Here is a 27,693-nt window from a genome sequence, read left to right as displayed (position 1 = left end):
CTCTTTTTTCAGGAGCCAGCAGAGAAGAAATAACGGAACACTGGGACTGGTTGGAACACAATGTTATGAAGACCTTATCTGTGTTTGATTCAAATGAAGATGTTACTAGCTTTGTACAGGGAAAGATAAGAGTAAGTAGCATGTAGGTGATATAACAGAGGAAAGCTATGATTTTCCACTATTCAGAAATACATCTATAACATTGTCTTTTCTTAGGACACCAGGGGACGACATTGTGGTGCAATGTAACGCTTTTTATTCAGTAACATATTGCAGTTGGGTAAGAGCAATAGAGTGGGGTGAAGCTATTTCACTTCACAGTTAAGTAAAATTGATAGAAACAAATTCTGTTCTTGCTGGAAAACAAAATGCATCAGTTGCTGTCAAATAACTATTTAAACTTGAGGGCATTTCCTTGTCTGTCTGTATGGAAAGCTGTCACAAATGCACAGGGTCTGGTCTGTGCACCAGCCTGTAACCGGTCCCTTGGGAGGGACCCCTTTAGTATGCCAAGGACCTACACGGTTCTACATGGGCCGGCCCTTGGCCTCTGAGACTGGGCCTTCAGCACCAACGATCCCTGTCTGTCTCCATGGCTCCCTGCAGCGAATCCAGCCCAGGCAGGAGGCTTGTACTGTAGCTCTTCAGGGCACAGTGCTCTCAGGGAGTATTTACAGTGACACAGGCAGCCTCTCCAAAACAAGGTAACACTTTATTAGTCACCTGGATACAGAAGCTGAAAGTCCTGAGGTTAGCACAGAAAAGCAGACTTTACACCATAGTCCATCCTGGCAAAGCCAGTGCCAATAGCCACACTGTGATGGACTCCATCCTTGGCTCTCTCTCCCTGTTTCCTTTGTGTGCCCAGGTCAGAACTCCTGATTCCCCCCAAAAATACAGCTGTTATTTCGGTTCAGGTCATATATCCCACCTGCGTGGGTTTCCTGCTGTTAGGAGTTGATTGTTTAGTCATTGGGGAGCCTCTTGGTCTTGCTGTATCCTCTGATGATCTAGGTTAGTTTCAGCCAGTTCGTTAACCACCCAGGCATTCCACCCACACAGCTAGGTAGCTTGCACACATCTCCTGTCCCCAGCAGTGTTCCAGATGCAGTGTTAATCCTTTTCCACCCACTGTGTTGCAGTGCAGTGCACAGAGGAAAACCGAGGCATGCCGAGGAGTCATAAGAATGTTATAGAAAATGCCCCCTTTGTCTCAAAAGTGATAACTTTTGAATGCTGCATTTGATCAATTCCAAAATTTCAGAGCATGTTTGGATGATGGGGAAATGGGAAGAAAATGGGCAACTCTGGTATGAGGGATGCAAGAGGATGGGTGGGCATACAGCTTCTGGAGTGTGGGGCACAGATCCCTGGTACTGGGGGAGAAATGGGGCAATAGTATGAGGGGGAAACGTGAGGTCACACAGATCCTTTGGCGAGAGGGGGTAAGTGGTGAATGGGGGCAGGCCTGAGGGGAGAGTTGCAGGGAGTCCCTGAAATTTAGAGGGATAGAAGGGTGGCACACAGAGAGCTTGTGGGGGAGGTCGGTAATGGAAGAATGAACTGAGCCCCTGGTGTGTGTACAATGAGCTTGGCCAATAGAAGCAGCGGAGTGTGCGACCTTCTAGTAATAATACTTAGCTTTCTTATAGCAACTTCCATTAAAGGATGACAAAACACATTACAACACATTACAAATAACAATGAATGTAGCTTCAAATGAGGTAAGGAAGCCTCATCATTCCCATTTTATAGGTGGGGAAATTGAGGGTAAATGTCTTAACCACAGTCACAAAGGAAGCCTACGGAAGAGTCTGAAATTGGCTTAGGCCTCCTGACTCTCAGGGCTAGTCTACACTTAAAACTTACAGTGGCACCGCTGTATCAGTACAGCTGTATCAGTACAGCTGTGCCGCTGTCAGAGCATTTGTGTAGCTACGTTACGTTGACGGGAGAGAGCTCTCCCACCGACACAATAAAACCACCTAAATAAGCGTCAGTAGCTATGTCAGCGGGAGAGCGTCTCCTGCTGGCATAGCGCTGTCCTCACAAGCGCTTATGCTGGCAAAATATATGTTGCTTTGGGGGTGTTTTTTATAAGTTTGCTAGACACTTATAGACAAGGCCTCAGTGCTGTATTTTGACCACAGGACCATTCTTTCCCTCCTGGAATATCTTTCCAGCACAAAATATGTGGCACGTTTGTTAACATATATATTTAATTTCATCAGGTTTTTTTTGTTTGATTTGCTTCTAGGGCTTGATTGCTGAAGAAGGAAAAGGTTCTTTCATAAAAGAAGATGATCCTGAGAAGTTCCGTGAAGCCATTCTGAAGTTTGAAAAGTGTTTTGGATTAGCAGAGCAGGAGAAGTTGGTGACCTATTACTCATGCAGCTACTGGAGAGGGCGAATGCCCTGTCAGGGATGGCTTTATCTTAGTACCAACTTTCTAAGCTTTTACTCATTTTTGTTGGGAGCAGAAAGTAAGTTGGCCTCATCACCATTTTATTTCATATTTTTCAAATTTGAAGTAATATTTCATGTCCTTAATCCTTTGAGAATGAAGCTGTTATTTTGCAACATGAGCATCAAATACAAATAGTATAGAAAAAAATGAACAAATCAAATTTATAATCAGTGTGAATATATTATTGAGAATTATTTTATTTGCATGTGCATGTGTAACCCACTACTCAGTGTGTGTTACTTTTTTCCCTCCGTCATGGATTCATAGAGGATATGGATCTAGTACAGCTCTCAGCTACATAGCCTTGGTCTTTAAATTCACCTTTAAATTCATGCTTTCAGTTCCAGAGGCTCCTGTTCAATTCCTGTCATGTGCAAATTTAAAATAAAAATTATCTTCCCAGATAGAAGCATTTTATGTTGCTGATATTTACACACGTTTCATTTGTGTACAGTCATTTTGATTATTTACTAAAAAGTATGCATTTTTGTGAGCGGTAAGTGTGTGTGACTGAAAGCTAGAATATATGAAGAAAGTTGCATAGACTTACAAGCATTTGTATATTTTCCTGCCAGTACATGTATGTAGTACTCATTATTGCTAAAAAGAGGCATTGCGATGCATCAGAAAAGACACAGGCCTCTTAGGTATAAATGGTCTGCTTGCTTTAAGAAGCTTTATTTTAAATGCACTGTTAAAAGTTAAACAGAGCAGCCTGTATGATATTATAGTTCGTTTAGCCATTTGCAGTTTCACGTTGGAATAAAGAACAGAAAGTGTAATCTAGTGCTAACATATGTGGCACTTTCTGATGTATTTCTGCCATGAAATTTTAGCTGGCAAGCTTTCTGTAAGAGAAACTCTGAAGCTGGTCTTTGATATTCTTGTACTTGTGGAATAGCAGTAGTCTCAGTGTTTCTCTACACTTATTTTTGCAAGAGCACAAATGACTGAGGGCCCAGTCTTACAAGGAGCTGAACACCCTCAACTCCCAGTGCAGTCAATGGCAGTTGAGTGCACTCAGCACGTCTAAGGAGGTGATCACTTTCTTTCAGGATTGGGCTATAAAACAGGGAAAACAGGTATGTAGGGCAAGATATGGAACCCTTACTCATGTTAAATAGTTCCTTACCCCACAAGCAGTTCCACTGAAGCCAATGGAGTAGGTGTGGGATAAGCTACTACTCTATATGAGAGAGGATTTTTACTGTCTGGCCCTTATTAAAATACACAAAAGCTTCTCCCTTTTTTTCAGAAACATGAAATACAATAAAGGTTGTTCAGGTGCTCAGTATAATGCTTTCAGCCATATTAGACCTTCCTGTTCAATAGTGATTTAACTGTGCTGTTTAATTACATTTTATCGAGCTGTTAACCGTTTGTTCCCTTAGTATTAAGGAAAAAGCATAGGCGGCTAATGAGCAGTGAGAAGTTACTCACACCTGCTTATACTCATATTTTCAGTAAAACTCGTTATCTCCTGGGATGAAATCTCAAAACTTGAAAAGACCTCCAATGTGATCCTGACAGAGAGTATTCATGTGTGCTCCCGTGGGGAGGATCACTACTTTTCCATGTTTTTGCACATTAATGAAACGTTCCTTCTTATGGAGCAGCTGGCAAACTATGCAGTAAGGAGACTTTTTGACAAGGAGACATTTGAAAGTGACCTAGTCCTCCATGATCCTCTGCAAATCACCAAGAGGTAATTTTATTATTTATAGAGTGTCGGCTGTGTGCTTAGTAGTGTTCCAGACACAGTCCTTGTCTGAAGGAGTTTACAACAGCAGCTTTGCTAACATTTATGTTTTACCCAAGTGTCCTGTTGGAGGTTTGGAATGAAGTAATTCAGGGTGTTACAGTTTACTGTTAGTTGTCTGAAGAAATCACATAAATATGATGTATGAGAAATAATATCAGCTTTATTCACGAATATTTGTGTGGATGTCTCATCATGTTCACAAAGTCTTCATGGCTAATCAGATTAACAAAAACACCATTCAAAATAAGCATCAAGGCACAAATTGGCCAAACCTGTGATAAAAGCACAGGATTCCTCTTTTAAGAGAAAACTGAACACAACATGACATTGACTCAAACAGGGAACACCACTGGACAGGGGAGCTGGTTGCCTTCATTGTAAATTCTGTAGGAGAGCTCTCTTATACTGGTCTTCGCATTCTCTTTGGTCACATCCAAGGCGGGATTAAGCTTGGAGAGCCAGATTTTGATCTCAGGCATACAAGTGTAAATCTGGAGTAGCCACACCAAAGATAATGGAATTACTCTGGATTTGTACAGCTGTCTCTGAGATCATAATCTAGACCCTGGTGTGCATTACTATAAGTGGCATATTTGCACATTTTTCATTGTTAGAGGCTCTTCTATGGTAAAGCTTAGTTCCTTGAGTGTATTTTAATGAATACCCTGTGAATCATTAAAGCTAACAAGTTGTTTCCATGGCTCAGGTTTATAAAATCCTTTCACAATTTATAGGCCAGAATTAACTGTCATTCAAGAATTTAAATCTGTACTTTTATTATTTTTACACACAAAACACAGAATACATTTGGAACAGAAAAAAATACAGAAACCATTATTCAATACTGTCATTTAACCAAAGCTGTTTAATAATAATAGGTTTCTTGACTTGTTCCTAAAGTGAAAACCATTTAATGTATTAATGTAGAAAAAGGGAAGAAAATCTTATTGCTTTATTCTCTGATTTAAAGGGATTTCATCAGTGGGTTTACAGCTCCAGATTTACATTTGTTTACGTCCCATATAAATAAGATCTCTGGAGAGGTTACATACTCTAGGTAATAATTATATTCAGGGTTTTGAAATATTTTGTGAAAAAAATTACAGTAAAATTTATTTTTAAAAAGTGTAGTATCTTAGCAGGCAGTGGGATAGAAAGCAAGAAGTGATGCTGTGATATCACTGAAGAGTAGCTTGCTGATGAAGGAATGGGAGAAAGAGCAACAAACCACTTTTTCAGCCTATGTTAATTGGATAACAAATGCATGGGCCAGATGTCATTGGCAATGGATGATATAAGCAACCATGTGTGGAGGACTAGTGGCTGGTTTTCCTTACAATTGAATTGTTTTGGGTAACATGAAAGATGCAGATCTAAAATATCCTTTGGGTTAAAGACTGTCTCCTGGGCCAGTGCAGGCTTGGTCCCTGTAGCATATTCTGCGGTGTTTTCTCAAGTCTAGTTTCAAGATGTGTGGCTTCCACAGCTTTCGGTGGAAGGATTTCCAGTACATCTCATATTAGCATAATTTTTCTTAATTTCATTCTTTTACTCCTAGTTATTACTCCTTATACCCTAAATAACAAATCCGACTCTTTTGTTGTTTGTTACACCATATGTTATATTTGTTTTATATTATAATTACTGGATAATTGATGTTTAGATTTGGTAGCAGTGCTGGTGATGGATGTTGCTCTCCTGCCAAAACATTGTTTTTCACTGCATTTATATATGAATATAATCTTCACTTTCTGAGGAATTATCCTGTGGCAGATGTTTCTTATACACACACCCTCAGAGGCGACATTTCCAGCTAATCAACTCTCTATTCAGCCAAAACTAGTGTGGGTTTAATTGGTTTATTTCACTGGGTTGAAAAGCAGAGTAGATTAGGCTATTAGAAAGTGATAATTTTTCACCCTTTTTAGGTCTCTATACAACAATCCATCCCTCTTCAGCAAAGTGCTTAAATCATGTGCTTACCTGTAAGAAAGTTCTTAAATCAGGTTGACTTTAGTGGAACTTAAGCACTTGTTTTAAGCATATGCTTCAATTCTTTGCTGAATAAAGATGGATTTAAGCATGTGCTTAAATACTTGGCTAAATTGGGGTGTAAAGGTCTGATTTTGCAATGTGCTAAGCACTTTCAGCTCCCTTGGAAACTGATTGTGTTCAGAACCTCACTTAGTGCCTTCCAGGCTTGAGCCCATAATGTCTTTGAGAACATGGCATATAAAGTTTTAATATAGTCCCCTCCCAACACAATTTAATAAATGTGAAGTGATATTAAATTAACTTTGATTTCCCTCTTCCTTCTCCTCCCTTTTTTTTGTCCATTAGAGGCCTGGAGAACCGAGCCCACAGTGAACAGTTTAGTGCATTCTTCAGACTACCCAAAGAAGAGATCCTGCAGGAAGTGCATGAATGCTTCTTATGGATACCTTTCAGCCACTTCAACACATTGGGAAAAATGTGCATTTCAGAGAACTATATCTGCTTTGCTAGCCAAGATGGCAGCCTGTGCAGCATAATCATTCCCCTGAGAGAGGTATTGCAGTTTGCAGTCGGAGCCAGTTAAACTGAAAGTTTTATAATTTGCAGATTAAAGTAACTGGCAATTTACTTTTCTCTTAGTCAAGTTTCTCATGAGAAAATTGAATCTGTTTTATTCGATTTATATGATGTCATTTTTTCCTGGTGCCAGCTGTATTAAGCTAAATCCCACTGCATACAGAACTCCTTTCACTTTTCAGCTCAAAGACAACCTTCCAGTCTCTCTCCTTTTTATCCTCTGTTCTTTCTAGGTGAGCAGAGGATCTTTTAATATCTCATCTTGCACAAGTCTCTCAACTTGTACTTAAACTAGGAGTCTGTCTTCGTAGCCTTAGACTTATGGTCAAAAGCAAAGAATTGGGGGGACAGACGTTTTGGCAGGATTGGTTATGGACTCTGCAGTCTTTCCCCTTTAGGCCACCTGATTAAATCTGACCGCTGTGGACACTGTTCAGAGGCTTATGTGAAATGAGTTAGGTAGTGTTTAGTCCTTAGTGGACAAATGTCAATCCACCGTTACAATTGGCATCCTTACCAGACAGAGGAAGGATAATAAGGAATAGAGACCGTGTTACAATCTAGCTTTGAATGATCTAGGACAGAGATGAAGCACATTTATGGAGCAGTGGCTGGGAAGATTCCCCTGTCCCTGCCCATTCTGCATGCATTCTGTGGACTGAGCTCATCTCAGTCTCTTTAATGTCAGCCTCTGACCAGCCCCAAATACATTTTTGAAATAGATACCCTGGAAATTACCAATACATTGATTCGTACTTTTGTATACTCTTCTTTCATGTTGTGTACTATATATACAGGCAGCTTAGTAGACATGCTGGAGCAGATCTTCATTGGGTGCGAATTGTCATAAATCCATTGAAATCAATGGAGCTATGTCAGATTACACCAGCTGAGAATCTGCCCTGATGGGTTCTATTAAAGCATGAATTATTATACTGTGTATTAGGTGAATTTCTTCTTCACTTGAACTGAGTGTTTGAAAGACACAGGTCCAAATTGATTTCCTATGTAACTCAGTTGACTTCAGTGAGCATAGAACAGGAGTATATTGGCTCACTCTGCTTAGATATTGCAGTTCATGTGATTTTTCTATTGGCAGTCTTGCAAACAACAGGGGCTCTTGCAAACTGTAATAACAAAGCATAACAGGTTGAGTTAAAGGAGCTGACTTCTTAACTCCGAATTCTCCCTTAGGAGTTGTTAGGTAGGCCCTTAATACTGTTTTACAACATTGTAAAGTTATTTCACATCAGTTGGATTTAATCCTTCAGCTATGGTGGTCAAAAAGCAGCAGCAACAGGACTCAGCCGAGCAATTCACAATCATATTACTAATTTATTATTTCGCAAAAAGCACTACATTATTAAAATGTATTTACCACTATAACTCATAGCTATCGCATCATGGCAATTAAGATCAGCTCCTGTTGTCATTTCCTATGACAGATCTGTCTAGGAGAGTATTCTTAGTGGAGGATCCTTCCCATGAATTCTGCTTCACCTGGTTATTTGCAAGAGCCAGAGTCTGGCTTCTTTCAAGTCACTGTGTAAGATGCACCAGTTTCAGCAGACACTTGAGGCTAGATTTTCGAAAGAGCTTAGCACCAACATGTTGTTTTCTCTAAAAAAAAATCTGTCTCATAATGAAGTTTGGGTTTTATGGGGATAACATGTCAGTCGATTATCTTATGCCAGAATAGCAACAGATCATTTTGTGCAGTGATAGTGAGTTTACATTGTCTGAGTTATTAATTCTGCTTATATAATGGTCCAGTGTGTTCTAGGCTGTTCATAGGTGTTTGTATGTGCATCACAGTTACTAGGCTAATTGCACTGCTGTCTCTTCTTACGGTCTCACTGAGTGCACCCCCACAGACTGGAATTCTGCAATTTGCCCACTCTTGGATCAGGACCTGGATACAGTCCCCTGGGTATCAACTGTGATTATTTCAGTAGGCCCAAATGGGAATAGATTCCTTTCAGGAGCCTGTGACAGCAGCTGATTAAAGTGACTCAGAAATAGTTTATCCAAAACAAAGCATTATTTATTCTTTCATCCGAAGACACAATGCACGTAGAGCCAAGTATAAAACAAAGAGTCCTACATGCATATTTTCTTAACCTCTCTGTCCGTGGATCCAGTTTATTCCCCATCTCTAAGTCAGAAGAACCAGCCTGCCTTCTTGCAGCATGCTCCCTCTGTCTCTGAGTGGGTTTTCCCAGCCAGTCAGCTTTTTCACTGACATGCCTTGAGGAGCCTCCCTTCCTTTTGTGCAGTCTAGCCTCTGTATAGGAGTTTAGTGTATACTCTTTGATCTTAGACTCAGCCTAGGAAAGGGTAAAACACCCTAACCTGGATGGCACCAGCTAAGTAGCTTCTTCCCCAACTTACGGCCCAGCCATTATTAGCTTAACTCCTTTGAAGCTGTATACCTAAGTTGCCTTATCTGTGTCCTTGTTTTACCTTTCCTGCTCTGTTCTTTAAAAACCTCTTTTCAGCCTCCTCCAGTTCAATTCTGTGAACTCGGGCAGGCAGCTATACAAAATTGAATAGCGAATCCAAGTTGCACTTAATATTTATAAGGGTAATGCAGATAGCTTCCAGTATATCACACATACACTCTCAGTAGAGTTTCTTTTTTGAAAGCCACGCTGACAAACTTGGCTAGGAAGATGAGATTACTAATTTATGTGTCCTTGTCTCTTCAGGTCATAGCGGTGGAGAAGGCTGATCCAGCTAACAGAGGAGTCAGCATTAGTACCAAAGGAAAAAGAGCTTTTCGTTTCACTGAGGTTAGGGATTTTGAACACCTGGTATCAAAGCTCAGGCTCAGATGTGGTGCAACTTCGAGTCCACATCAAGTCCACATTGCAAGTACGGAGGTAACAGCACAGCTAACTCTAATTCTTTGTTAACTATTTATGGGAAGAGCGTTGCAGTGAGCGCTTTGTTATTCTTGCTAGGAGACTAACTATTGTCCTAAGTTTTATTATATAATTTAAAGTAGTATTATATGTCACCAGTTAAAAGACATGGATTTAAACGAGAGGTGGGCCTGAATCAAAATCCCAGATTGGAGTATCTCCAACCTTCAAAGGATTTGAAATCTGAAGTGGATCTCAGTTGCATAAATTGGGCTCAGTTCAAATTGAAGTGGTTTTTTTGGGACCCTCACTGCTTCAGCTGGCAGGAATTCTGAGAGGCTCTGAGAAGGGCACTGCAGAACCATTGGGACAGCCTGATGTTGAGCAAGACTCCATTCCATATCTCATACACTGTAGGGTTTGTGCTGAATGCATAACAAAGGGGAAGATATAAGCATATGTCAGAGCTTATTAGCCCAAAGCAAAAGGGTGACTGAAAACCCTATAACCCATTCAGACTGGTGTAGTGCTTCATACATCAGGACTGAATAGAAGTGTGAGCTGGGTGCTTCACTGAAAACACAGACCATTCACACATACTAATAAATGTGCTTTCCGTTTCATGGTGACTTTGCATTCATGCGGAAGGGGAGGAAGAAGGAGCATTTTTCCTCCTGGGAAGGTTTTCTGGTTTGACATCAGGCTTATTAAGATTGCTGAGCAATAAATAAATAAACGTGATTGACTTCTTGTTTCTGAGTCCAACAGGACTCAACTGTGTTATATGTAGTTAAAAAACAGAAATCCTTTTGCAGAGAATTAGATGTATTCCTTCCCAGAACTATTACAGCTGCTTTTTCAGATGACTAATTGAACAGCAAGGATGGTGCTGTGTTTAGGGGATTAGCCTGCGGCTCAAGAGACCCACATTCCTACTCTACCACTTGCACGAGTCATTTAGTCTGTCTGTGTCTCAGTTCCCTATCTGTAAAATGGGGATAATAGCACTTCCCTACTTCCTGGGGTGGTTGTGAGGATAAATATATTTAAGATTGTGAGGTGCTCAGATACTACAGTGAGAGGGACCGTAGAAATACCTAAGACACATTTCCTTCAGTGCAAACAATCAGAGTTTTTGATTAAAAAATAATAATAAAAAACACCCACCTCATAATCTCCACCAAGAAAAGCCAAAAAATATCACCTGGTGTAAAATCAACAGTGTAAAGTCAGTGGAGCTGTATAAACTTACACCAGCTGGCTCATAATGTTTACAGGATGATTCTGAGGCTATTAGACATGGACGGATCTATGCAAGTAGTGTCATGTATGGGGCCTTTTAGTTTCAAAATGTATCTCTCAAAAGAGGGAACTTGTGGAATTGAAATTTTTAATAGTGCTTCTGCATACTCTCCCTGTAGGCTTCTTCATTTAGGGTTGTGCTGTCATTGAAATTGATGGGATTGCTGTCTCTGACTTTCAGTGAGCTAACTCACAAAATCTTCTGCTTTGTCTGACTCCAAATGTAGAAGAACACTGTCTACTAGGTTGTAACTTTCTTGCCATATCCTAGTTTGGAGTTACACGACTTTCCCATAGGACAATCCTAGCCTGACTTAACTGGATGTATGGTGGAGGGGAATACAGATGAAATATGCTCGGTAATTCTGCTTTCTCTATCACTAACAATATAGATTCTCAAATGTAGACCCTAATAAAGCTTTATACTTTTACTAATTAGAGACATCTCTAGCTCGCTGACTCCTGTGACTGCTCCTACTGATGAGTACACACATGAGCATGGCAACCAGGATTTGGTACTTCAGCTGTTCAGGATATTATGTACCATTTTTTCTTTTCTAATGCACTTTTTGACATTAGGGATGGTTGCTATTAACCCAATGGTTGCCTATAACTTTCTTTCTAAACCTGATATTCTGACTTTTTTCTTCGAGTGCTGGTCCCCATGTAGATTCCATATGTAGGTACGTTGGAATCCAGGTAGGGACCACACATCTCATAGAACCTCCAGGTACTGTAAGTAACCTCCATGTGTAGCAGCTGGGTGGAGTTAAGAACTTTCCTTACAATCCCAATGGGCCTCCCTCTCTGCTGCACCCAGCTCTGAGCAGTTTATAACATCGATAGCTAGAGGAACAGAATCGGTTGGAATAACGTGTGAAATAGTATCGGTAAGCCTATTCAGTGCATACGCTGACTCCGCACAGAAAAACAGTGTGTCATCTAGGGCTCATCCTCAAGGTTCCATTCTTCAGGGTTAGAAGGCGGGATGAGCAATAAAAAAACAAAATGGTTTAACTTCAACAGAAATGCTCCCTAGCGAAGGATGTAGCACAGTTCTATGACAGTTGGGTGCTGAGCTCTGCCTTCTCAAAATCATTCACCTTTGGAGTGGCCACACATGCGCCTTCGTCTGTTAGACTTAAACTGACTATAAGTTAAGTTAATTTTCCTTCTTAATTGTGCTTTCAGGTGGAAAAGATAATTGACTCTGTACACATACAGAAGGGAACACGGTGAATGGCAAAGCTGCTGAACTCAGTACATTTTGCCATTTTACTTTGTTTTGCTTGTACTTTTGAAATAGACAGTTTCTCACCCATGAGGCTCCAAACCGTGCTACTGAAATACTAATAGCAATATCCTGCTATAGGAGACCATACAGTGCATTTAGCGGCCAGTACGGTACTTGACAGTTTCTATCCCTGGCCCTGGTCCAGCTCCCGTTTAAATCAACGGGAGTCTTGCTTTTCACATCAGTGGCATTGGATCATGTCCTCCTCTTTTGTGCAATGCTCAATTTCATGAATGTTTGTCCTTTGATAATAAGAATATATATCTTGCTGTGGCAATAAAGAAATATGGCTTTCTCAAGTGCTGCCTCTTAAATTAAAAAGGAAGCTCTACAGATCAGGGACCACTTCGTATCTTATTTGTTCTGTAAGACTCCAAACAGATTTCGTAATGCTGTATAAAGTTTAAATAATAACAACAATGCATCTGAAAACTATTGTACTTTTGAAAGGTGCATAACCAGTGGTGGGTATGGATGAAACAGCAACTGTTATGAGTGCAGCTGCTTGCAGGACCTTTTTAAGCATCTCTGACAGCTGTTATTAATGCATTCTGCAGGTCGCCACCACTTCTGACTCTGACAATCTGGTGGATTATTATGAAGGACGATTAATAGCAGGTCAGAAAGGCAGCAGCAAAACTGTTAGCACAGAAGCTCTAATGACCGTATTCCACCCTCAGGATGCTGATAATCTTGACTCTAAAATGGTAAGAAAGAAAACAATTTTCCACAACTTTCTGAATCTAACTAAAAGGATTCAAGCAAAATGAAAACTTATTACAACGAAAGCTGCTGATTTCTTTTGTAGCTTTGGCAATTTTCTCTTTTCTGCCTACTCCATATCTTACTGTACATTTCCACAGGGGCCTTATGTATTGCTGTATTCAATTTTCTGCTCATCTTGTTTAATAATGATACGCCTTATCTTCCCACAGCAAACTTCTTTCTGCTTCTCGACTCCCTCAGGGAGGAGCTGCCTGTTTGTTTTGTGACAGTGAGCAAGTACTTAATTTCACATTCATTTGAACTGTCAAGACTTAAAATCACTAGAAATGGTTTGAGAACAAGCAAAATTGTGATCCAAACATCAGCTTCATTTGCTTGCTTCATTTCATTCTCCTGTACTTCTTGGTAACAGCATTATGATTTGGAGAAAACATTTCTCACAGCCCAGAGCATACGATTTTGTTAAAGGTGAAACAAAGTGGTTTTGTGGGAAACACATTCCTCTTTTTTATTAACTTTTTTTATAGGATATGAAGAAAGCCTGAAAGATTTTATATTAAAAACATTTTCTTGCTTTTCACATAAGAAATCCAGTTCTTGGAAACACTAGAACTTGACTTGACATGCCTTGAGAATCAGGGGATTATGACATTGCAGGAGACAAGGCTAAAACTTGAACAGTTGAGAGGGGAAGGGGTTTTTAATCAGACTGTTTAAAACTGCTTTTTGCGTTTTCACCTATAAAACAATATTAGCTAATAAAGGATGTCTTTGTTAAAAATGCAACATCCCTGCTTCCTCAGGTGGGGCTGATTCACTGCCCGTTGAACCCAGTTAAAGTTCTTTTATTGGTTTCAGTGGCCTTGTTGGACTGGGCCTTTACTGGGTGAGAGAGCTCACAACCCAGGGAAGACCAGACATGGCATTTCTGATATTGAAAAGAAAAAAACTTCTTGGCTGGAGGATATGAGGAACCCAAACTCTTCAGTCTCCTTTTTATAGATCATAAACCCAAAAGAGCACAACTCATTTATTTTACCTTTTTCAGATCACTTTTAAGTGCTTTAAAAGGGTAAATTCTCAGTGCTGCTTATACTAAATGCAGTGGCAGTGCACACACCTTTCCACAGACCATGAAAACAGCTCATGTACTGGGTTACCTACTCATTAATCGCTCTGCCCCTTATTGTGTTTTAGCTGCTAGATTAATGGAGTTCATTTGTAGAATGTAAGTCTTGTGCATTTCAAAAGGCCCTATTCAGCACTCCTTACTTACTCCATACTCAGGCAAAACACTCATCACTGCAGTTCTGCTTAGTAAGGAACTGATGCTGCCAACTCCTACTCATGCAAGTAGGCTTTACTAACTTGGCTGTTCCCACCGAGGTTCAGCTGGATTTCAGGAGAAATATATTCTGTGTTTTGACAGAAAGTAGCCAGTGTATGAAATTGCTCCCGCCAGTTGTGTGGCAAGTAAATATTTGATCCAGTTTATATTCCACGTGGAGCTAAAATTTTTCTGTTCAGCTCCTTAAACTAGCCCTTGATATTTTCTTGTTATCAAATCAGCATTAGTACTGTTTATTTGGAACTGTTATATGGAACAGTTCATTACTGCTGAAGAACACTGTTTATAAAAAAATAAGCCTGAGGACAGGAAAGATTGAGAAACCACAGCATGATAAAGATGTTGGTGCCTGAGTTGCATCTCTGGCATGCTTTCCAGCTCCCGTGCCCATGCTGTTCCAGATCTGTCAAACTAGGATAACACAACAAAGGGTGATAAATAGGAAAAACAGAACAACCTGTTTTGCCTGCCAGGCTTGTAGGATGTATTGTTTTATCTATGTAAGAGCTAAGTATGATTATTATTATGGGAAGCAAGAAACAGTTTGTGTTATGCTGAAAGCAAATGATTTAAGCAAATAGGCTGTGATTTAGCAAAATAAGCAAGCAAGTGCCTAACTTCAATCACATGAATAGCCTCACCAACTTCAGTGAGAGTACTAATGTGCTTAAGTACTTTGCAGCATCAGGGCCATAATACACCTTCCACGATTTGTTCAGATTGTAATTGTGTAATGAACTAGGTTTATTAAACAAAGAAAAGATTGACTGGAGGCAACTGATCCTACATGATCAATCTGGATCCTACTTTTGCTTCCTCATTCCTTTCTTCCTCCCCATTTTTCTTGTTCCGATTCCTTTTATTATTCCCTCATTTGATTTCCTGTTTTCCTCTCCCTACCCCAAAAGATAAATGTCGTTCCATTGAATCGTTCCACTTAGAAGAGTTTCTTGTGTTTCAATGAGATCTAATAAAAAAATAAAGTGAGGAGATATTCTAAAGTTAGCCTAAGTTACAATGACTTTTTATGTAGAGACAAACATGCGTGAGAAATGGAAAACTGCAATAGAATTCCAGAGGGAGCTATACTTAGCATCTAACTTTTAAACACAGAGATCACTGCCTTGTATTAAATATTAAATTCTCTCATCACCTCTCCTGGCTGGTGTGAAAACATACGGGTGGCAGACATTACTTCTCCTGCAGACTTCCTCATAGCAGAACTTAGCCAATGCTGACATTTTTGCCCCCCTAGCAAACTCTCGAGTAGCCTTCTATTCAGGCTTTTTTTACTGTCAGTCTCTTCACACAGAGCAGACTTTCCCAGAGGCAAATCTTCCTTGGGGCAGTTTACAAAGGCACAGTCAGTCATTCAAGTAAAGGTTGGAAATGAAATGAAGATAAAGTTAACAAATTATGGAAGCTTTGTATTCTACTAGTAGATTAGTTACTCACATGGCTTATTCTCCATTGTGGGTTGGGTTATGTTTTATTTCTACTGAAAATGCTTGTTCTTAAAATCCAGCATGTTTGATCATCTTTACAAATTACTGTGTTAGCAGCAGTCTCTTGTACAAAAGGCTTCCTGCCTCAGTTCAGCTACCCTTGAATTAACATAAATAGTCCAGTCTCACTCTCATTGTAGTAAATGGGAGTTTGACATTGATTTCAATAGGAGCAACACCATAACTAGATAATTCTTGGAGCCCCAAATTTCAATATTGCAAGATGCTGTGGGCATCCAATAGGAATTTAAAGTCATTTAGCACCACTAAAAATGTCCACCAATGTCACTTGTGCTTATTTCAGTGGCATGGTCCAAAATTAATTGAGCTGGACTAAATTTCTCCAGTTTGTCTTGCTTGATTCATGGTGTCATAGAGTTATAGCCCAGGCCAGCCTTAAAATTTGCAGAGTCCAGATCTGCCCATGGGTTGTTGGAGAGGACGCCATCTCTGTCATTGCCAAGGAAGAGGTTGGGCCATCCTGAGAATTTTGATTTTGCCAGGCTACCATAAGTAGGGTAATGCAGGGACATAAGTTGTCTGTTCAACTGCTGGTGCTTAATGGCTTGATCCTGCTCTCATCTGAGTCAGTGGAAAACCTCCCATTGATTTGAATGGTGAAGGATCGAGCCCCAAGCTGGTTGTTGGTATAGGAATATCAAACAGGAAGATATGGGACCCTAAACAAAACTATTTATTTCTAAAAGGGTTATTTAAAAGTGAAAAACAGCTTGCATATAATTTATCATGTTTCTTAATTAGCCCAGCTATTTAACTTTTTGGAATCTGGTCCACTGGGCACATTTCTGCTGTTCTTGTCCATCAGTATTCTGTTGAAATCAACAAAGCCCTACCCTCAGGATGTTCCTGGCACATGACTGACGCAGAACAACTGGTGCTTTCTGCCAGAATCTACCTGAAACATTCAACAGCAGCCAGTGTTTAATTACTTTATACATAGCCTTTAAGGTTCTGCTTGTTCTTAGCTGTTTTATACTGACAGCTTTAGCTTAGCTGTCTCTGTCAGGACAGAAATTGTGTGGACTATAGGACAGCTTAGATATTTTTACAAAATAAAGAATGCAATTTAAACAGCTGCTTTAATGGGCTAACATGAATTTTAAAAGGGGCTAAGGGGGTATATAGTAGGTTAACAAACAAGACCTGTACCTCTGGAGACCAAGTAGTGAGTCCCACAGGTTTAGTCTCTTCCTAGTCTCTTGTGAACATCACAAAATCACCACCACAGTTTAGCCTGTTTTGAAGTCCAGGACTGGAATGGTAGTGGTGACCTAGGTGATGTGCTGACCATACTTTTTGGAGCATTTGGAAGAACTTTGTGGGCAGGCTTCCTCAGCACCTGTCTGCACAGTCATACACGCTGGTTAGCTGTGTTGCTTTGTTGCTTCCTTGCAAGGTTAATCCTTTCTGAAACTGTAGCACTTGGTATATTTTTGAGAATTATGTGGACTTCATTGATACAGTGTCAAAGATGAAGAAACAGGCTGGGCTGTCTGCATATTGATTTTATAAACAGTTTGCAGTATCAGACAGTATATACCAAAGATTTTAATGGGGTGAAAGAAGTCTACATAAGGCACTCTGTATTCAGCAGCTCAGATTGTTTCCATTTACACCAGTGTAAATCCAGAGTAACACTACTGATACCAGTACTGTGACTCCCAATTCATACTGGTAATACTGAAAGCAAAATTTAACCATATACTACTTAATGTGTGAGCAGACTTTTTTCTTATGCTTAAAGGACTTTGGTTTTTGCTTTGATAGTTGAAAGAAAAAATGAAAGAGCAGTCCTGGAATATCCTGTTTGTAGAATGTGGACGTGGCGTTAGCATGTTTCGGACAAAGAAGACTCGAGATCTAGTTGTAAGAGGGATCCCAGAGACCTTACGAGGGGAGCTCTGGCTGCTCTTCTCAGGTATTGAATAATAATTAGCATGCATTAATTTTGTGGAGTTGTACTACACGTATATTCTAGTCAATGATCAAACGGACTGTTTCAAAAACTGCTGTTCTCTGCCAAGCAAAGTCACGAGTTTCTGGAGAAATAAACATTAAAGAAGTACATGTAGATAAGGATCTTGCTTTTATGCAGGGAATTAAATCTGCAGTCTTTACAGTTGAAAATCAGAGCTGCTGACTCCAACTGCTTTTAAAACTGTACAGGTAAAAATTTTGTTTCTATGGTGATAGAGTACATGTTGTTTTCTTAACGTTCAAGGGGACAGAGGTCGAAAAGCCTCTTTATGTATGTCTACACTGCAGGTGGGAGCCTGGGTAGACAGACTCTTGCTAGCAGGACTGGAGATCACATTGCTATTTTTAGCATGCTGACGTTCTGGCTTGGTCTGGAGCGTGGGTTCTGATACCTAAGAGGTGGGGTGGGCTTGCGAGCCCAAGCTTCTGCCCAAGCAATAATGTCCACATTGCTATTTTTCATGCACAGTCTTGAGCCCTGGTAGCATGAGTCTGTCTGTCTGGGCAGGGAGACTCGCTTCCATATGCAGTGTAGATGTACCCTTTAAGACCTTGTTCTCACATTGGGAGAAAAACATATTTGCTAAATAGGTTTTTTAAATAAGTTCAGTTTAAACTTCTTTTGTCAGGGGTGGCAGCTTTACAAACCAGTAGAATCTGCCCCGTCTTCTGCAACTTTTTTTTCTAGACTTGGCCCCTTGAATCAAAGCACAGAACTTACAAAATCACAGGCTTCACTTGCAGTGTTTCTAACGATGCACATGACCTCTGGTGAAAGTGTCAAAGGTACTTTTATGGCCTTCATCACTGCAGTGTAATATCTGAATCAGAGTGCCTCACAAACACTAATGAACTTATCCTAACAACACGCTTGTGAGATTGGGAAGTATTATTATCTGTATTGTACAAATGGGGAGCTGAAACACAGCATGATAAAAGTACTATATTTTAGAGGCCCTGAGCTCTTACAGCTCCCATTGACTTCAGCACATGTGACAGTCACCTCAAGTGACTTGCTCAAGGTCACATAAGAAGTCTGTGGCAGAGCCAGGAATTGAGAACAGATGCTCTGACCTTCCATCCAATGCTTCAATCACAAGACCATCTACCACAAGAGGTGATTTTGCAACTCTTCTAGAGGTTAATGACAACAAATTACTTTTTAAAATTAAAATGATCTACCATGTGTGAGCTCATGCTGAGTATTTATGAATGCAGATTTGTAGTTGCTAACTGTTCTTGAGGTATCTGTCTATACATTTATGCTTCACTCATCAGTTTGGTATTTGAGCACCTACGGGACATGATGGCACAAAAATCTTAGAATGATCTGAATGTGAAGTACTTCTTGAAAATGCATATCTCATAAATGGGTTGGCCAAGTCCATAACCCAATTTGCAGGGAAAGAAAAACATTGACTCTGCCAGAAAACATTTGCTAAATTACAGATGGAAGGGGGCTTTGTTGTGGAAATCAAGAGAGGAGTCAAGGTCAAAATCTGGTTTATAATGGAAAATAACCTATCACCTTAACTACCTTGAGCCTGGTTTTCTACTTTGCTACTCCTGTAATGCCAGTGTAACCCCACTGATTTCAGTAGTGTTACTCTGATATAATACTGGAGTAATGACCTGGGGGATTGGCCCCTGAGGCTCCATCATAAGCCATATAACTTTAATAAGTATTGAAATCTATTATGCATATTGCAAAGAAATGGTTTAGATATTCTACTGTTTCTGTCTTTTAATGCTGTGCAATAAATATTGGCAGGCGCTGTTAATGACATGGCTACCAACCCCGGTTATTACACTGAACTGGTGGAAAAGTCCCTAGGAACATGCACTTTGGCTACTGACGAAATTGAACGAGATTTGCGTCGCTCTTTACCTGAGCACCCTGCCTTTCAGAGCGACACTGGCATATCTGCACTCAGGAGAGTTCTTACAGCCTATGCATACCGGAATCCCAAGATTGGATACTGTCAGGTAGAACAGTCTTGAGATCATGTGTGTTGGTCTTTTAAATATCAGTAGCACTACGATATGGTACCAGCACAGAGATGCCACACCTCATAAACTCATCAAATAAATCCCTTAGGTTTCTTCCTTCAGTGGTTTACTATGGTATAAATTTCAAATCATTATACAACATTGACTTTTATATCGTGTTCGTCACTAAGTTCTGCCCATGGTTATGACATTATTTTATCTGCTGTAAATTCTGGATTTATGCGAGGCTGACATTATAAATCCACCTCATATAGCTTAAATGTTATACCAGGCATTTTAATGGTGTTGCAGCATAGGCCTGGTACAAGATATAATTGCAGCTTACCCCAACTGAACTGTAAAATGATGTAATGTAAAGTAAACTGCTTAAAAAATATATGTAATTTCTAACATGCAACAAACCTGAAATGCACTGCATGCTCTCACTGTCTTTCCTTGCTAACACCTCCCGCCTTGATTGAATGTTATAGGCAATGAATATTTTGACATCAGTGTTGCTGCTTTACGCTAAAGAAGAAGAAGCTTTCTGGCTTTTGGTTGCTGTGTGTGAAAGAATGTTACCTGATTATTTCAATCGTCGAATCATTGGTAATACACTTCTGTCTTCTATCAATTTTTTAAAATAAATGTAACAATCCCTTCTTGAAACAGGAATGCAGTACTAGCTAAAGTTTGGATGGGGGAAAAACTATTGGGTTTGGTTCACTGTTGTAGTTTAGGAAGCAGAGTTGAAAATAAACAGGAATATTCCTGCTTGTGCAAGAATTAATGTACCTTTTTATTCCTGTGTTATTTCTGTACAGAGAAACTATTCAGGAAATACTGTACCATCTTACTGTTATCCTAGATTTGTATATTAAAGGCACACTGTTAACCTGAAAAGCTAGTCAGTTTAAAAAAAAAGAGTTAAAAGTAGCTCCAGGTCCTACACTTTTCCCTGACTCTGTTGGCCAGTGTTTGGGGGGAGGGGTGCCCTTTTTCTTTTAAGGTATTCTTTCCCCTGTTGCAAACAAGGGACACTGACCATACAGAAGAACCAATAAAGCTGACTATGTACACTCAAAAGTAATAACATACTACTTGGTGTGCAGGCATGTTAGACACCCATGCTTTTTGTTGTAATGGCTCCTACTTACTCAGGTCATGCAGGTGTTTGATATATCTGCACACCCAGACCTGCTTGTGTTATTCCTTATGTCATCCCATGGAAGCAGCTTGATCTGTTTTATAACTAAGGTATGGTTATCTGTGAGCCTGATTCCTGGGTAGCACTGTAGAAAATATCTGCTGCTTTATTTCCTATATTAAGATTTGGGTGGCTGTTTCATTGTCCAACTGCAGGTGCCTTGGTGGATCAGGCGGTGTTTGAGGAACTAATCAAGGATCACCTGCCTCAGCTAACAGACCACATGACAGACATGACATTCTTCTCGTCAGTCTCTCTCTCCTGGTTTCTTACCCTCTTTATCAGCGTGCTTCCCATTGAAAGTGCAGTCAGTGTGGTAGACTGTTTCTTCTATGATGGGATAAAGGCAATCTTGCAGCTGGGTCTGGCAGTACTGGACTACAACATGGACAAGCTGCTGACCTGTAAGGATGATGCAGAGGCAGTGACTGTTCTAAACAGGTATCGGTGTACTCATCATTCCTAAATGCAACTCGGAAACATATACAGTTGCATGTAGATTTGTTTCTTAGAAATGGTTGAAATAGCATTAGGCTGGGAATTTCAAAGGAACTAAAGGAAGTAAAGTCTTCAGCTTGCACTGAAATCCAATGCGATTTGTGTGCTCAACTCACTTATACTCTTTGAAAATCTCAGTCTTAGTTATTCATCTTCTTTTAAGACCGTAGGCATGTTGTACTGTTTAAAACCAATACAAAAGCTACACTTGAACATTTCTAATCCCCTACACACCTACCTTTCCTCAACAATCAAGCAACCAAAAGAATACTAAAACGTCTCAGGTAATTCAGACATCAGGTTAGTAACAATGTGACCCTTTAATTGTATTCTTATACCAATGCCTACTGGCTTCTCTATAATTAAGATTTAATATTTCAAACGGGGCAAAAATCTTTACCTGGAAAAAAAACAAAGCATAATAACTGTCCTTCTCATATCGCCCTATATTGTATTTATGTCACTAAATATGCATGTTAAAATGCATACTTAATGCCACAACACATTCCTAAATTCAGGTATCATAGCTGACATCCTTATTTTACAGTGTGCCCCGGAATAGTAAAACAGTTTGCACACTGTAGCATATGAACTATGAGACCTTTTTACTGTACAGCAATGGTAGAGAGACTTACAGTTATGATTTTTCTGACCTTAGGTGGTTTCAGCCAGAGCTTTAAACATATGGTGTGTTCAAAATGGTCTTAGAAGCCATTGAGTTTTAATGTTTTAGCAAGGAGAATGTAACTATTGTCATAAGAAACCATATAGACTAATAGTCACTTCAAAACTTAGCTAGGCTCATTGTATTCTTAATACCTAAATTAAACAAGTAACCAAAGCACAGTCTTACAACTTACATTTATTGAAGCTTACATATAAAGAATGGGATGGAGTTTGGTTTTTGACTCAGAAGATCAATGTGAAATCCCTCCTCCCCAACACCCATACACAGTTCAACTGGAACCAAACTCTACCCTTATTCTGAGTTAACAGTCATTTAAAGATAAACAACAAAAATGGTAAAATTGTTTTGAACTAGCTCTTCTAACACTTTGCCTAGCTGTAGCACTTCTTTTTTCCCACAGTTTATCCAGCCTGCAGCAGTCCAGTACATTTCAAAGGAGCTCACAGTAATTTGCTTCTCAGCAGCAATATGAAATGATTTCTCTATGGATTTGTTCCTCTCTCTGTAGATTACGGTTACCCTTGTACATGCATGTTTATTGAAGTGCATAAATGATGAATATGTGCAGATCAGGCCCCACGTTAGCAGAGTGGGTGGAATAAAATTGATGAGGCTCCCAATTCATCATAATCTTAGGCCTCCTTTCTCACATAAATAACCCAGTCTTTGCTTGCCCCCAAACAGATATTTACTTTCAGATGTTCCCACCCCATCCACTCTTCCCCAGCTTAGTAGACTCAGAGATGTTGTCAGTTTCACTTTGCTTTGACAGTTGGATCTCACTAACCTTACCTCTGTGTCACTTCTGTGCAGATTTTTCGACAGCGTCATTAACAAGGACAGTCCATTGCCCCCAGCTGTGCAGCAGGCGTCAAACCTGAACGATACAAAGAGTTACCACCCAAAAGTAGACATAACCGATCTGATCCGAGAGTCAAACGAAGTGTGTATTCTTTTATGTATTGTTTTGTCATGTATTTGCATTTTCTTGTTTGCCTTTTTAAAAAATTGTTGTTTTGCATTAGCTGACGTAGTTACAGAATCATAGAAACTGGAAAAAGAGCAGACCACTCAGATCATCTAGTCAGCACTAGACCAGCACTCTTAGTGCGGGACTGTCCCCTGAGCTTTGTCCGGTCTCATTTAAAATTCCCTCGGCTATGGTACTACTTTTTGTATTGTACCTGAAATGTACTGGGCTGGCAGTCCTGGGGAGTGGAGTCCTTAAGACACGTGGTAGGCACAGTAGTCAGTTGGGCTAGCGTCCGCCAAGTCAACCCCTCATTCATGCCAAATGGCAAATTGCTAGAAGCAGAAACTTCCATCACAAATGTAAGATTCTGATCTCTGCAGATTGCAAGTGGTGGTGGGGATAATTGACATTCTCATATCAATTGCCAATATAAGGAGTTACATGTGCTCTGTATTTTGGAACAGCAGCGAAATAGATATTTTGAGATGGTGGTGGGGAGCAAACACCCAAACCAGAATTGACTCTGTTCTGCTATTTACCTTTTCACCACTTCCTCTTTCCCCTCCCTCTATGACATTGGGTTTCTTCAGCTTCTGCTGGTCTGTGGCTCTCTGTATTGGGAAGGAAATTGACTTAGCTTCTGTTTTCTCTTCCTGCTAGCACAGACGGTGTATGAGGCATTTCCTTGCTTGGGATGATTTGTAATTAGGCTGTAATCTCTGTTTTGCAGCACTTTTTTTTTTTCAATTTCTTCTGAGCCCAACTAGGATGAAAGGCTAGATGAGAGAAAAAAGTAATCCACGTTCTCTCTTTCCCTATTTCTTTCCATGGATATGATACACCCTTTCCGACTCTAGTTCTGGTTATCATGTGTCGTGAAAGACGTAGAGCATATTATTTTGAATGCGAGCATTGGAATAGAAGGTGGAGTGTTTTGTGTCTGGAGAAATGCACTAACTTGGACTTGGAGCTAGCTGCTCTTCGTATAATATGTAGAGAAAGTGGGGATGAAATTCAGTCTGTTTCAGTTCCTGTTGATATGAGAGGCATGGGTTTGTGGTCTGAGCACAGGGCTGGGAGCTAGGATCCTACTTCTAATTCTGACTCTTGAACTGATTTCCTGTGTGGCATTGGACTAACCCCATAACGTATCTGTGCTTTAGGTTTTCCCTGCCTGAGAAATGGAGATATCAATATAGTTTCACAGGTGTGCTGTAAAGACTTTGAGATCCTTGGAAGGAAAGCACTATAGGTGCAAATTGTTACAGGCCTATAACTCTGCCCGTCTCACCCATGAAGTGCAGTTCCAGAGAAGTCAGTGGGAATACTCTCTGGGTAAAGAATCACTAGTAAAGCTAGTTGCAACATTTTTGACAAAATGAAATTTCATCAAATTATGCTGCTTTGCTGAAGTGTTTTAATTAAGTGTTTGTCAAAAAGGTCCAGAGAGAGAGAGACTGAGACTTGCTATAGTCTAGTGAAAAGTTCCAAAGGGGTATCCGTGTCAGTCTGTATACAGCAAAAACAACAAGAGTCGTGTAGCACTTTAAAGACTAACAAATTAATTTCTGCAGGCATAAGCTTTCGTGGGCTGTAACCCACTTTGTCAGATACAGCCCATGAAAGCTTACTGGGTTACAGCCCACGAAAGCTTATGCCTGCAGAAATTAAAAGTGCTACAGGACTCTCGTTTTTTTTTTTTTTTTGAGGGCCCTGGTCTGTGATGTGGGAGCCCAGATTCCCAGTCCCTGCTTTACCTGATTCAGCACGGAGTTTTTTAATTTCAGATCACTCCTAATCTGATAGAATAGGGACTTGAACCTGAGTCTTCCACGTCCTAGGCTAGTGCCCTAACCACCCAGCTGTACAGTGGGAGGGTCTCCCCTCCCCCACTCCTGACCAGATGGCCTATTTCAGCACAATTTTATTTCCACAGAAGGTTGTGGTTTTGTTCCAATGTGGAACAAAAACGAATTTTGAAACCTTGAAAGTTGCTGCAAAAGGAAATTGTCATCCTGCGGCCAGCTCTAATTACTAACCATGAGTAAGAGCCTAGAAATATGCCTTGTGTTGTTATTGCCTCTCCTGGGTGTTGTGAAGATGAGCAAGGCTATCTCTGAAGATGAAATGCTGTGTGAGAGCCAGGTTTTGTTTTTATTCTTTTACGGCTCTGATTCCCAGGTTCGTTCTCTTTCCGTCGAAGTCATAAAGGAGCAATTTTTAGTTTGTACATGGAACAGCCCATAGTTCTCAATGTATTGTATCTGTTCAGGTTTAGATTGTAAATGTATATTCTATCCATAATGAGAGGCATTGCATAGCAGCGCTGCCAGAGGAACAGATTAGGGAGCTAGTTGTGACTGAGGTGAAATTCTCTCCCTGATTCCACCTTTGCTTCAGGAAGGAAGTAATCTGCTACTGGTCTTCCTTCATCAGTTCAACTGTGCTGACCAGCATGTGGTGAGGGAAGTGGAGGACTCTGCTCATTACCTACCTCTGCCTCCTTACACACTTCCCACATAAGTAACAGCCCTTCAGAGATGACTTCGTCCTCTCCCGCCCCACACAAAGAGGGACCCACCTTACCCCCCACTTAATCTCCTCTGCAAATGAACATAAGAATGGCCACACTGGGCCAGACCAATGGTCCATCTAGCCCAGTATTCTGTCTTCTGACAGTGGCGAATGGCAGGTGCCTCCGAGGGAATGAACAGAACAGGTAATCATCAAGTGATCCATCCCTGTCACCCATTCTCAGCTTCTGGCAAACAGAGGCTAGGGACACATCAGAACATGTTTTGCATCCCTGCCCATCCTGAATAATAGGTATTGATGGACCTATCCTCCATGAATTTATCTAGTTCTCTTTTGAGCCCTGTCATTGCCTTCTCCTTCACATCCTCTTGCAAAGAGTTCCACAGGTTCACTGTGCATTGTGTGAAGAAATACTTCCTTTTGTTTGTTTTAAACCTGCTGCCTATTAATTTCATTTGGTGCCCCCTAGTTCTTGTGTTTATAAGGAGGAGTAAATAACACTCCCTTATTTACTTTCTCCAGTCATGATTTTATAGACCTTTATCGTATCCCTTCTTAGTTGTCTCTTTTCCAACCTGAAAAGTCCCAGTCTTATTAATCTCTCCTCATGTGGAAGCTGTTCCATACCACTAATCACTTTTGTTGCCCTTTTCTGTACTTTTTCCAATTCCAATGTATCTTTTTTGAAATAGGGAGACCAGATCTGCATGCAGTATTCAGCATGTGGGCATACTATGGATTTATAAAGTGGCAATGCGATATTTTCAGTCTTTTATCTATCCCTTTCCTAATGATTCTCAACATGCTGTTAGTTTTCTTGACTGCCGCTGCACATTGAGTCGATGCTTTCAAAGAACTAGCCACAATGACTCCAAGATTTCTTTCTTGAGGGGTAACAGCTAATTTAGACCCCATCATTTTATATATATAGTTGGGATTATGTTTTCCAATGTGCATTACTTTGCATTTATCAACATTGAATTTCATCTGCTATTTTGTTGCCCAGTCACCCAGTTTTGTGAGATTCCTTTGTAACTCTTTGCAGTCTGCTTTGGACTTAACTATCTTGAGTAGTTTTGTATTATCTGGAAATGTTGCCACCTCACTGTTTACCCATTTTTCCAGGTGATTTATGAATATGTTGAAGAGTATTGGTCCCAGTACAGATCCTTGAGGGACACCACTATTTACCTTTCTCCATTCTGAAAACTGACCATTTATTCCTACCCTTTGTTTCTTATCTTTTAACCAGTTACTGATCCAGAAGAGGACCTTCCCTCTTATCCCATGGCAGCTTACTTTGCTAAAGAGCCTTTAGTGAGGGACCTTGGCAAAGGCTTTCTGAAAATCTAGGTACATTGAATCATCCTTGTCCACATGCTTGTTGATCCCCTCAAAGAATTCTAGTTGATTGCTGAGGCATGATTTCCCTTTACAAAAACCATGGCTATGCTTCCCCAACAAATCATGTTAATCTATGTGTCTTATAATTCTGTTCTTTACTATAGTTTCAACCTGTTTTCCTGGCACTGAAGTTAGCCTTATTGGCCTGTAATTGGAGCCTTTTAAAAAATTGGCATCACATTAGCTGTCCTCCAGTTATCTGGTATAGAGGCTGATTTAAATGATAGGTTACACACCACAGTTTGTAGTTCTGCAGTTTCACATTTGAGTTCCTTCAGAACTCTTGGGTGAGTATAATCTGGTCCTGGTGACTTATTACTGTTTAATTTATCGATTTGTTCCGAAACCTTCTCTAATGAAACCTCAATCTGGGACAGTTCCTCAGATTTGTCACCTAAAAGGAATGGTTCAGGTTTGGGAATCCCCCTCACATCCTCCCACCTTGTAGGGTCCCTGAGCCCAGGCTCCAGCCCATGCCTGGAAGTCCTACACAGGAATGAAACAGCCCCATGACCCCAAGTCAGCTGGCACGGGCCAGCCATGTTTAGTTGCTATGTAGACT

At 40.3% G+C, this 27,693-nt stretch overlaps 1 protein-coding gene across 3 annotated transcripts in view; it reads left to right on the top strand.

Annotated features, from left to right (window-relative positions):
- Nucleotides 1–27,693, top strand: part of TBC1D8B (TBC1 domain family member 8B) — a 55,729-nt gene that overhangs the window by 15,301 nt on the left and 12,735 nt on the right. For all 3 annotated transcript variants that reach the window (XM_067548137.1, XM_067548138.1, XM_067548139.1), the window contains 11 exons: nucleotides 13–131; nucleotides 2,258–2,483; nucleotides 3,932–4,172; nucleotides 6,570–6,777; nucleotides 9,509–9,682; nucleotides 12,818–12,967; nucleotides 17,628–17,778; nucleotides 19,609–19,823; nucleotides 20,318–20,435; nucleotides 21,189–21,474; nucleotides 23,033–23,162. In XM_067548137.1, the coding sequence (XP_067404238.1) occupies nucleotides 13–131; nucleotides 2,258–2,483; nucleotides 3,932–4,172; nucleotides 6,570–6,777; nucleotides 9,509–9,682; nucleotides 12,818–12,967; nucleotides 17,628–17,778; nucleotides 19,609–19,823; nucleotides 20,318–20,435; nucleotides 21,189–21,474; nucleotides 23,033–23,162 (2,018 nt within the window). The remainder of the gene's footprint in view (nucleotides 1–12; nucleotides 132–2,257; nucleotides 2,484–3,931; nucleotides 4,173–6,569; nucleotides 6,778–9,508; nucleotides 9,683–12,817; nucleotides 12,968–17,627; nucleotides 17,779–19,608; nucleotides 19,824–20,317; nucleotides 20,436–21,188; nucleotides 21,475–23,032; nucleotides 23,163–27,693) is intronic.

Source organism: Emydura macquarii, unplaced genomic scaffold (genome assembly GCF_026122565.2).
Source record: "Emydura macquarii macquarii isolate MOO-44397 ecotype Brisbane River unplaced genomic scaffold, CSIRO-AGI_Emac_v2 contig_1253, whole genome shotgun sequence".
Taxonomy (NCBI): Eukaryota; Metazoa; Chordata; order Testudines; family Chelidae; genus Emydura; species Emydura macquarii.
This window is presented reverse-complemented; position numbering and strand designations above follow the sequence as displayed.